The sequence below is a fragment of the Morone saxatilis genome, unplaced genomic scaffold (genome assembly GCF_004916995.1).
Source record: "Morone saxatilis isolate NCDOM2014 unplaced genomic scaffold, NCSU_SB_2.0 Contig2, whole genome shotgun sequence".
Classification (NCBI taxonomy): domain Eukaryota; kingdom Metazoa; phylum Chordata; class Actinopteri; family Moronidae; genus Morone; species Morone saxatilis.
In genome coordinates, this window is record NW_023339762.1 from 25,025,190 (window position 1) to 25,037,429 (window position 12,240).

Here is a 12,240-nt window from a genome sequence, read left to right on the forward strand (position 1 = left end):
TCTCTCTCTCTCTCTCCTTCCTTCACTTCATCCCAGCTTCTCTGACGGCCCTCCGCCTCCTCCCTCCCTCCCTCAGTCCCACTCATTTTCTTCCTTTTTTATCCATCTATGCATCCTTCCTTTCTTCCCTCCCTCTCTCCTCCCTCCCTCAGCTCAATGCAATTATAGTAATGGATTTTTTCCCCCTCGGTTGATGGCTTCCGACATCCTGTCTTGAAATGAGGCTAATCATGCTCTTAAGGGTCATGTTTAGTTAATGAAGGGTTTAGGAGGCACATGTGGGAAGAGGGGGTGGGGGCGTGGGGGGGGTGGCATCCCTATATGCAGGCTGTCTACCACAGCACACACAAAGCAGGTGTGTTAATACACACATCTCTACTTGTGGTCTTGTACACATGGCACATACTCACACACAGTCATATGACACAGCCGCATTCATATGTGCAGGCCGGCACGGACGGGAGGGAAATGCACGCGCCCACGTGCAGCCTCATCTACGCTAGACACACACATACATTCATTCATAAGCACACGGAGAGACACTGACTGCGTACGCCAGCAATCGATCGCAACTGACACAGATACAGGCATGCAAACGCAGCACACCACACACACACACACACATCCAGTGAAGCTATGTCAGTACTGTTCGTCTATCTCAGCAGATGCTCTGGGCTTAGCCAACTGCATCTGCTGAACACATGCCATCACTGCTGAGGGATATGTGTGTGTGTGTGTAAGGAGTTGGGGAGAGCAGAGGAAGAGAAAAGGAGAGCGAGAAAGGATGTAAATGAGAGAGGGAGGAAAAGAGGAAAAAATCAGAGAGGAAAGAAGGTAGAGCCCTGGCAGAGAAAGACAGTGAAAAGTGAGAAGAGGACACCGAGGGGAAAAAAACTGCAGCCGGGCGCCATTTTTCTACCATCACTGCTCTCCGCCTTCCACTTCTACAGTTTCATTTTTCTGTCCATTCTTTTCATTTGATTGCTATCTATTCCCCCCCTCCTCTTTCCTCTATATTTCTATTTGTCATGCTCCTTTGTTTGCCATTGTATTTTATTTTATGACATCGAAAACGAATAACCCTGAAGCGCTGAATACTGACCCACAGCAATTCATCCATGACAATTACCAACACACAGAACACACGGTACAGCGACGGCTGGTAGTAATTCTATACACAGATGTGTCGGTGGCATTAGGCTGCGTGTCAAAATCTGTGAGCATAATCGGAATCAAATCCAAATGATACGAAACCTTTAATGGTATACTGTACAAATAATAGTGACTAGGACGATGAGGGGAAAACAGCCTGATAACCGTATCAATATACATATAATATTGACTAGTTGATGCTGATAATGCTGTACTATGATGTTACTAAGATGATACAGCCATAGGAGGGACAACAACAGGGGTACAAAATGATAAATGAATTTTCTAAAGTGGTCTGAAAGAACTGTGTTTCAGTGTGGTGGAATTGCTTTATCATTATGCTGTAAAATCTGAATATCTGATGAAGAGGTGACATTATGTGATGCTTACACTACAGAAACAGGATGAAGAAAATCTATTGTTAACATATAACTGAAGAAGTTGCCCACAGGGTCTGCACATAACTAGCCACTCCCACATCTATGAAGCCCTGAATCTAGGACTCTGTGTGTGTTTATATAGGCTTCTGTAGTAAGATCCTCACTAATTTGCGTTACATACATACAGACACATTATTTACACACCAATTCCCTCAGTGTGTGTGTGTGTGTTCAGCACAGGAACCGCAGAGGCACGAATCAGCTCACTCATGCGAAACACTTACACACACAAACATTTACATTATTATTGTGTCCCGTCTATCAACCTCCAGTCGTCCTCCAATCTCATGTCACTGTCATCATTTAAAGCTAAATTCAACCATTAAAATTGTTTTTGGCATTATTCCAATGACCTTCAGTGGTTCAACAATACAACATAGCTCTCTCATAAAGCTAGAAACTACAGTCTCCTCTGTCATTTCCTCGTCAGACAAACCCTGGAGCTGCTACACACTGATGTCAGGTCTTTCTGTCCAGTTAAACTGGAGACACAGAGACACAAATGGAGCTCAGGGAAATGCAGCAACTTCCCCCAACAGGGACAGAGGAAGAGGGGGTGCTGCGGGAGAGAGGGAAAAAGGGAAGCAGCACTAGAAAGAGGTAAAGAGGGGATACAGATCCTTGTTGAATTGTTATAAAATAGAGTATTATGCATTGGTAATAAAATGAACACATAAAAAAAACGAATAAATGGTTAAAACATGTCAGTAATGGGTAACTTAACGTTACTGTACTGATTTATTTATGTATGGCAATGTTTGTAGTCTTTAGCTTCACAATTACACAGTGTAAGATCAGCTACTGTACAAGGTACACATGAACTTATGGTTGGGGGAAAAATGTATACAGTGGCACAAATATCTGCCACCAGACCACTGTATCTCTGAAACAGGAAGGATTTCATTCAAGATGTCTGGAGGAGTTTTTGAATAGTCATCCGATTACCTTCCATCTACAGTTTATGAGTCTGATACAGTGAGTTCCCTTTGATATGTATGTAACATTTACCTACTACACCAATGCCCTAACAGTGTAATGACTTGCAAAGAGTGTAATGGCAAGTTTCCAATATCCGATCTTTTCCAGTTGCCATTAATACACATCCCAGGAGGAGTGCCCTTACACAGACAATACAACAGACGTTCCAGTTGTTATTTGTGTTGGTTTGTTGTTTACTGTAGTTGCTGAAATAGAGAGATAAGAGATATGAATGTACCAGGTTTGTGTGAGCTCCCTCTACCCAGTGCATCTAATGAGTGCCACCAAGTGTCTAAAATAATACTGCAAGATATATCCAAACAAAAGAATACGACATACTAACAATAAACTTAAAATGGCTCCTACAACCTGTAAGGCAGTCTGTGTGCTAACAATACAGTAACACTGCTCCTTTTTACTGCTGCTGTTGCCTGTTGTCCTACATATAGTATGTCAACTCTGTATTTTGTTGCCGTCTTGTAATATCTCAGCATCAATTAACCTATTTTCTCCTTAGTGTACTTGGTGACGTAAAGTGACTGCAACTCTCCCAGCAGGATGCTCAATGGAGATGAGTAGGAGGGGGGGCTGCAGACGGCGTGTCTTGGTGTTGATCAGAACTTGGCTCAGTTTTCTTTGAGTGGTTCTTACTTTCCAACACAATTTACCACAAGCTTTCCCTGTTGTCCTGTTATTTCTTGCTGAAACGGGCCTCCTGAGTCTTTTTTTTGGCTCCTTAACAAAACCCAGTTAGGTTTGAGTCAATCACAATTTGCAATTAGAGTCTGTTTGTATATGATTCTGTGATCTTAATTAAAAGAGAATTCCCAGAGTGACAGCAGCCAGCTTATTTGATGACTACTCATCTCTTTTGTGGATGTCTAGTCATTTAGACGATACAGCAGAAAATACTAGCACTGGGATCATTAATACAAATGTTGTTGCTTGAGAGACGTTGATTCAATTCCACTGTTATTTCTGAGGACATAGTTCGTGATGTTGCAACTCATTTTGAATATTTATGTCCATTCATGCTCCAGGTTCTCCAGGAAATTTCCACTATAGCTGTTATTGTGTTTACAGATGAATAACTGATAAGAAAAAAACTAGTGCAATTACTACTTATTTTTTCAAAGAAAACAATGCTATTTGTTTAATTAATCATTCATATTCTGAGTCTATGGACTTTGAGATGAATGCCAATACAATGCTACCTTCTCAGCTAACTTTCCTTTTATTCTCATCAGCTTCCTGGAATTTGCTCGTTCAAATGGAGCTGTGGTTTTGCCTAACACAGCAGAGGAATTATTCTGAAATTAAACTTTGTAATACAGTCTTCTTAGAAACCAATAAGGGAAAAAGAGCAAGAGCAGAGAGGGAGAGTGTGTGTGTGCGTGTGTGTGTGTGTGTGCCCCCACACTGCCAGAAGTTAAGTGCTCTTCCAGTCAGATAGTCAAACCCACCCAGGCCAGCATACATCCGGCTGACCAAGAGGAATAAAGTAAAATGTAAATGTAAAAGAATAGAGGGTGGACAATGATAGAGGAAGAAAAAAAAAAAGAAATAAATGTATAGGAAGAAAAAGGGTGAGACATGGTACTAAACAGGCGTCACATCTGTCTGAACAGGTCCGAGAGAAAAGAAGAGGTGGAGAGAGATGAGTAGACAGATATAAACTGAGGGTTGAGCAGGGTAGAAAAGAGGGATGAAGAGAAAGAAACAGAGTTCAGGCAAACTTCTCTGAACCAGAGGGATAAAGCAGTATGGAGTAGAAGAAAAAGGTAAAGATGGAATAAAGATCCTTTATTTTTAATTAATTCATTACTTTCTGCAGCAGAACTGAGATATTGTCTTTTATTCTCCTCAAACCCTGGCTCCTACATTACCCACAATACAACTTGACTAGGTAATGCGGCTTCAAGCAGAGATGAGAAATGTGCTACAGAGACAAGTATAGTTCAGTGGAATTCAGTATACAGGAACATAAACCGAGCTAAAGAGGGTCATTAACTGTAACCTGCTCATTAGTACAATAACCACAATAACCTTTCTCTACTGCACACAAAAACAAAGCCTATTAGTGAAGCTATAGGCCTTTCTATATACTCACTCACTGAGGTGTCTCATGATTATGTATATCTGTTACCCCTTAAGCGACCCCTGCCAGCCCCTACTAACACATTTCAAACTTCCTAAACTTTTTTTTTAAACTGTGTACGCTCGGCCAAAGATGGTTTCTTATAGAAAGACTCATCACTCATTCTTGTTATAACTGAAACAATATAAAGTGGACTGTCACAGACAAACCCCGCACTCATGGGGTCATTCGTACCTGTATGTCTGTGTCTTTGACCGGCTCCAGGGGCTCAAAGGTGGTGGCTGCACTTAGACTTTCCAGCCTCTGAGAAATGTGGAAGATGTCTAAACCTCTGGAACCGAGCAGGATTGACCTGAGAGTGAGACAGAGAGGTGGTGACATGGCATGAATGTAATGGAAGGACTGAACTGAGAGCAAGGCTGACAATCAACTGTAGTTTTGCTTGCCAACCACTAGAGGGCAGAAGAGGCTTTGCTACTATTGCAGTGATATCCAATAGTTACAGATGAAGTTCAAACTAATTACGCAGGTTTAATGCATTAATACGAGAAAATTAACCAATTACAAAATAAATAATGTTACTTATCAGTTAAACACGATTCAGTCGAAACCTCGTCTTACATATATTCTTAAAACAAGAAGCCTACTTTAATAAGTGCAGCTGTATTTCACGTTTCACCAACAATTTGGCAGTAAATTGTGATATCTTCAATGTCTACCTCAGGAAAACATATCAAATACTTTCATAAAAACGAATTTTAAACACCTAACTATCTATTATCGCCAGAATAAAAAGGGCACACCAAAAGATGCAAGTGAAGTAAAATCCTACAAACTGTCTAGAAGATGGATTTGTATTGAAATCTGTATAGATCCCTTTACAGCAGCAACACAGTGAAACAGAGATATCCTGACTGTGTGGACTGATCTCGTGTCAGGGGACATATTCCTTACGCTTTTACGTCAGCAGCATCTTGCGAGGTACGGGTCAGGGTGCGGGATCGGAGCCTTTCCCCCGCCTGCTGGATCTCCTGGAGGTTCCTCTCAACGTGCGGCAGCTCCGACACCGCTTCAGTCTCGGCAGCCAGCTGCTCTGCTTGCTGCAGCAGCTCCCCGAAACCTTCTGCATCCATACCTCTAGACAGAACAGACACAGGAAGAGTGCTTTTAGTATTTCTACTTCTACTTCACTATACTGTGTGACAGACTTTGAATTATTTAGTCAACACAAAGACAGAATATTTCATTAAACAACTAGATGCAGCTGGAGGGAAAGTCTGTAGAAAGTTTCTTTTATTTGACATGAAACAGTGACTCTGATGGCAAAATGACAACGTTCAGCTTCAATCTGAGGGCGTTCATATCCACGATGGGGCAAATAGTGTTTTAGGGTTTCAGAATATTACGTTACGCTTGGAAGATCTGAATAATAACATGAACACCAAGCGGTGACTATGTCTCTATACTCACTGTAATTAAAGACGGCTGCTGTACGGGCCTGGCAGAACATCACCAGTGAATAAACCACGTGGAGACTTCAAACTTCACTGAGTGACAAGTAGAGCAGGACGTATTTGTAGCCTTGTAAACAACCTCATGTTCAAACTATAATATATCACTTGAACCATGGTCACAGCTGCAGGACTTTGTTTTTACTTTTCAGATTCTTCCTTCTGGACGGAGGATTTAGTCCAGACATATTTGCATGCATAAACTGCATTTTTTACAATATTTAGTATAGTGGTTGCTTATTTTAGTAGTTTTTCTATTATCCTCTGTCTTTTTAAAGCCTGGACAACTTTTATTTTTTAGAATTTATAATGTGTGTCTATTGTCTGAGCTGTTTGTTGGAATACCTCGTCTTATACTGCAAAACAAATCTACCTACAGGTACAAATACATTAATCTGAACCTGAATATTGTCGACTACAGAAATAAAAAACATACATGGACACATTAAACATAAAACTGAGTCACTTAGGAATACTTTAACACGCTAAATATTGATTAATTCGTGTTAGTTGTTGCTCTAAACTCCAACCCTCATTTCATTTTATATATAACACATATAATTCAGTCTGTATGACTTGTGCTCATACTTTAAAGTAAAGGTTTATGGTTAAATCACACACAGTATCCTTTACATCTTTATATCCAGATGTTTATAGGCTGTTAATCACATATTTACCCTCACATTAACAGTGATGTTTAAAGTATAAAATAAAGCACATGTAGCCTAGAGTTTAAAGAACTAACAGGAACCAGAAACACAGTATAAACGTGATTTATTCCCACTGTGACTCGTGTTTAGACAGTGTTTCCTTTCTAGCTTTGAATGGCGCTCAACAGTTAGCCGGCGAGCTAAGTGGCTAACAGGCATTTGAGTCAGTTTCCTGATATTTACCAGCTTCACTCACCTGTTGTGTGTGTGGGGCAGATGGAAGTACACTCCTGGCTGTATTCTGCGGGTGAATGTGTTTACAGCTATTGCCGCTTGTTCTCTTTTGCCCCGCAGTTAGCACAACAAGCATGAACGTGTGGTATTTGCCCCCGGAAGTCACACTTCTTTGCATGTTTTTAAAAATGTGAACGAACCGCGCTGCTCCGCCAGCTGGACGGGAGGACTCCGACACACAGTGCAGGTCAGAACCAGAACTACAACCAGAACTACAACCAGAACTATAACCAGAAACATAACTCAGAACTACAACCAGAACTATAACCAGAACTACAACCAGAACTACAGACCAGACTAAAACCAAAACTACAACCAGAACTACAACCAAACTACAACCAGAACTATAACCAGAAACCTACAACCAGAGCTTATAACCAGAACTATAACCAGAACTACAACCAGAGCTATAACCAGAAACTATAACCAGAACTATTCAGAATACATACCTTTTTTTTTTTTTTTTTGTTTTTTTTTTTTGTTTTTTTTTTTTTTTTTTTTTTTTTTTGTTTGTTTTTTAGATATTACATTATCCTAGATTTTTACTATATACCAGGTATATTATTTATTCCAGATGCTTTTATATATCAGAATTATTAATTCCTATGATACTTTTTATTTTTTACTTCAGAATCTTTATTGCAACCATTGGACTTTATAATCCATGTATTATCTTAGGTAGACCATATGCGTTTATAATCTCTTCTAGATTATCTTACAAGCCTCATTGAGCTACATTGACCTATGAACTATCAATTCAATTATATCTCAATTTCTCAGTTAATCTACAATCCTAGATTATCTAGTTTGAATCTCAGTATAACTATTTAATATCCATTAACTTATTATATCCAGTATTACTTTTTATTTTAACCATTATATTTTTATCATATTACCATTGTAGGGTGTTATTTTATTATGAGTCTCAGATTATTCTTTATTTAACCAGTAATCTTTATTAACTCATGTTAAATTACATGACCATGAGGCTATTTTTAATTTCATATATCTTTTTTATCATACTCATTGATTACTCTAACATTACCATGGGCTATTCATATCCAGTGTAATCTTTATCATTATCTTTTTATAATTTTACCAGGAATCTATCAATTCTCAGATTACCTGTACATATTTCCATAACTATTATATCTCGAGTAACGTGTAGCATATCCATGATACTTACAACCAGGAAGCTAAACCAGAACAACAACTATAAACCAGAACTACAACCAAATACAACCCAGAAACTACAACCCAGAACTATAACCAGAACTATAACCAGAACTAATAACAGAACTAAAACCAGAACTTAATAAACCAGAGCTATAACATATAATAGATAGATTAGACTAGACTTAGATAGATAGATAGATAGATACGATAGATAGATAGATGATAGATAGGATAGATTTAGATTTTTTTTTTTTTTTAGTTTTAGTTTAGTTTTTATTAGTTTCAGTATTAGTTTTAGGTGTTATTTATTTATTTAATTATAATAAGGGGGGATTTGTCAGTGGAAAGTTTTAAGAAGTTCATAATAGGTATTAAAACACAAACACAATAAACATTTGTCTTCTCACGCTTGGTGTGTTGAAAATTTGATCACATTAGACTAAAACTGAAGAATTTTTGCTGTATATTTTTATTTAATTTGAGTTAGTTTAGTTTTTTTTCCCTCCTAAAGTCAAGCTTTTATTTTTATTTCAGTTAATGATATGACCTCGGTCCTTTGCAAGGTTGGGATTCATATTCGCATTGTTTGCAAGGGGATCTAACATGCTGTGAATTGTATAACTGTCATAAAAGCTGTAACTTGTAGATGCATTCCTTATATATCCACACACATAATAACTTTGTTGTTAAACCATTTGCCCTTTAAGTGTTCAGGGCCAGCATGTGAATCAGCAATGCCTCACTCCTTTGAGGTTAACTAAGTCATGTGAAATAACACACACTGGGGTCAAGGGAGTTTAAATCAGTCAAGTTAGTAAATGAGTAGACTGACTTTATCTCTGTTGACCGCTGCGGGTGTGTGCTTGCAAACAGTAACATATAAGAACTAAAAATGTCACTTTTTCCTCAGACATCTTTCGCAGTCTTGGTGTTTGTCTTGAGGCATTTCTCATGAGAATCATAAGCTGAAATTTGCTGTCAACACAGCTTGACACACCTGCAGAATTATGTCCTGGGTGTATACGTGTGTGTATGTAAATAATATACTGGCTTATTTCATTTTATTTATTTTCTATGTAATTTTATGAATTTATTTATCTTTTTAAAGTAACTGCACACTTTCATTTAAATACATTTATACAACATACATATATGATATAAGATGTTAAAATACATAGAATACTGTACATGTTTCTCTTTCAAATTCTGTATGTTTCTCATATTTATGTGTATCTCATCTGAAAAACAAGCAATCTTGCAGGACAAGAAAATCTTATTTAAAATAAAAATGACTGAACCCCCTTAAGCATTTTTACTTTAACTTAATATATCACAATTAACTATTCCATCAAGACCAAATGCTAAGACTGTTTGCTCTTTATCAAATACATTAACACTGATTTTTCACATCACTCCTGAAAACAAAAGTCTCAAGATAAGTCTAGGTGTCTTTGCTGAACAACCGCCTGGTGTCAGAGACATGAAGGCATGAATTTAAAAAGCACTGACATCCTCTGCTCCTCTGCTTTAGCCCTTGTTGTTGCCTCATAAGAGGAAAAACCACTGGGTGTAGATTTAATCACAAAGCCCAGATGGCTGCTTCCAGGCTACAGTCTGCTGCCTAGTTAGGACACATCTGGTCCTGTGGAGAAAAAACTCCCAGAGATGCTTCATTATATAATACAGTATGTACTGTACAGACATCATCACATCCATGCTTGTATGAAAGAAAATACTGAGATCTTTAACCTAAAACCTGACTGGATCGCAAATTATTACAGTAAAATTATCAGTATCTGAATGAATGAAATACAAATCTGAGAATATAATTGCTTCAAAAGAAAAAAAAAATGTCGATCTATGTGTCTAACATGATCAAATTAAACAATAAAATCAAGAGGAACAGCATATTTCCAATAAACTTCAATGCTGTAAACTTCTCTCCTGGTTTCGTCCATTATTATGTTTGGTGTTTGAGCCAGAAGTAACAATATATAAACAATATATTCTGTATATTTCTGCTGTATTAAAGGTCCAGTGTGTAACATTTAGAAGTCTCTACTTTCAGAAATGGAATATAATATTCATAGGTATGTTTTCATCACTGTATAATCACCTGAATGTAGGAATCTTTGTGTTTTTTTATCTACAGATGCTGCAGGTTGCCTTCCGTAAAGTCCATGTTGAACCTACTGTAGCCCAGAATGGACAAACAAGTTTTGCGGCCACCGTAGATTCTAACTTTACAGCCTGTTCTCTTTCCCAGGTCCTCAAATATACACTCAAGCAGTGTCCAGTTAGTTGTGATCTCCAACTTCACCACTAGAAGCTACTAAATCTTACACACTGGTCCTTTCAATCTTTGGACCATCGCCCTCTAACATTAGTGTTTATCTGCAACATCACATTTGGTAGTTGCATTTGTGTAAACCATTAAAATATTTTAACAAAGTTCTGTGAGAAAGGAAAAAAGCCTAGCTCTAAATACTTTGAATTTTGTATCAGCTGTGGCCAAGTTCTGATCCAGTCTACAAAACACATTGTTCTCCTAATTTGTCCTGTATTTGTGTGACCCAAATGAAAAGACCTGATGGAAAGATGTAGGCCAGTTAGACTCTGGCCTACATCTTCTCGATCACCATCACCGTCTGACACAGAAAACCTCAAACATAAATCATTAGAAATGTTACAAATAATAAATAGGGATGATAGAAACCCACAATGTACGTTTTTTAAATCCTCTTAAGTGGTTTATTTAAATGAACGAACCTTGATAGAATATACACATAACATAGATTAAGCTGTCTGTGTAATGACACTAACAATGGTTCTATTCTATTCGAGTGTCCCAGTAAACCATGAAAGTGTGACAGTGAGCACAGCGTGAACAATACCAGGACCCTGAAACTAAAGCAGCTGAATGGAATTCATCCAACATTAATTTCATTATTCACACCAGTGCTTTTCCTACTGAGAAATGTCTGTGAATAAAAGATCTAATGAAACCAGATTGTATTGCTGTTTATAAGGCTGCCACAAAAGTTTATTTTACACTATTGATTAATTCTAGCTATCTTTTTTATAATAATTTTGTCTTTAACATGTCAGTAACATTTAAAAATGTTCCCAGAGCCTTCAGGGTGATGTTTTGCAATAATTTGTCCTACCAACGGTCCCAAATATATTCTATTTAGAATCATATAAAACAGAGAAGAGCTGCAGATCATCACATTTGAGGATGCAGCCAGAGAAAGTGTTGCAATTTTTCTTGATAAATGACCTAAATGATTAATTATCAGATACCAAAAACCCGCAGTTACCGGTTCCCCATGGCTGATAGCAGTAAGATAACTGACGAATTCATGTTGTTGTACTTTAAAAAGAAGTTGATTACCTGTAGTTTATGCACACCTGAGGCTGATTTAATCCGTTCTAACCACATCTAACATCTGTAATGTAAACAACAAAAACAACTCTAATTTAACTTTATCTGAATGACCCTTAAAAGGACCAGCGGGCAGGATTTAAAGGCATCAAGAGGTGAAGATGCAGAACTAACTAAACACTGCTCGCGTCTGTATTGGACAACCTGCGAACCAGAACAGGCTGTGACACAAAACTCCCAAAAATACACCTTATTTAGAGTCAGTTTGGTTTTGTCTGTTCTGGGCTACTGTAGAAACAAGGCATCTATAAATCATAACAGCTCATTCTAAGTTAACGAAAACACAATGATTCTTATTTTCAGGCGACTATACACTAATAAAAACATACCTATGAATATTACATTCCATGTCTACCGATAGATCCTCCTCAATGTTTCACACTGGAGCCTTTAATACTATAAATGACCATTATTGACTGATAATAATGAACCTGAAGACATTTGCTTACTTACAGACCTCCACAGTGAAGATTACACCAAGAACAAAAGCTTTAAA

At 37.8% G+C, this 12,240-nt stretch overlaps 1 protein-coding gene across 1 annotated transcript in view; it reads right to left on the reverse strand.

The window, feature by feature from the left end:
* nup93 (nucleoporin 93) overlaps positions 1-7,231 on the reverse strand; it is a 28,209-nt gene extending 20,978 nt beyond the window's left edge. The window contains exons 1-3 of the mRNA XM_035665767.1: positions 7,086-7,231; positions 5,623-5,803; positions 4,903-5,020 (exon numbers count right to left, since the gene is read on the reverse strand). Of these exons, the coding sequence (XP_035521660.1) occupies positions 4,903-5,020; positions 5,623-5,801 (297 nt within the window). The 5' untranslated portion in view covers positions 5,802-5,803; positions 7,086-7,231. The remainder of the gene's footprint in view (positions 1-4,902; positions 5,021-5,622; positions 5,804-7,085) is intronic.
* Positions 7,232-12,240: the final 5,009 nt, after the last annotated feature.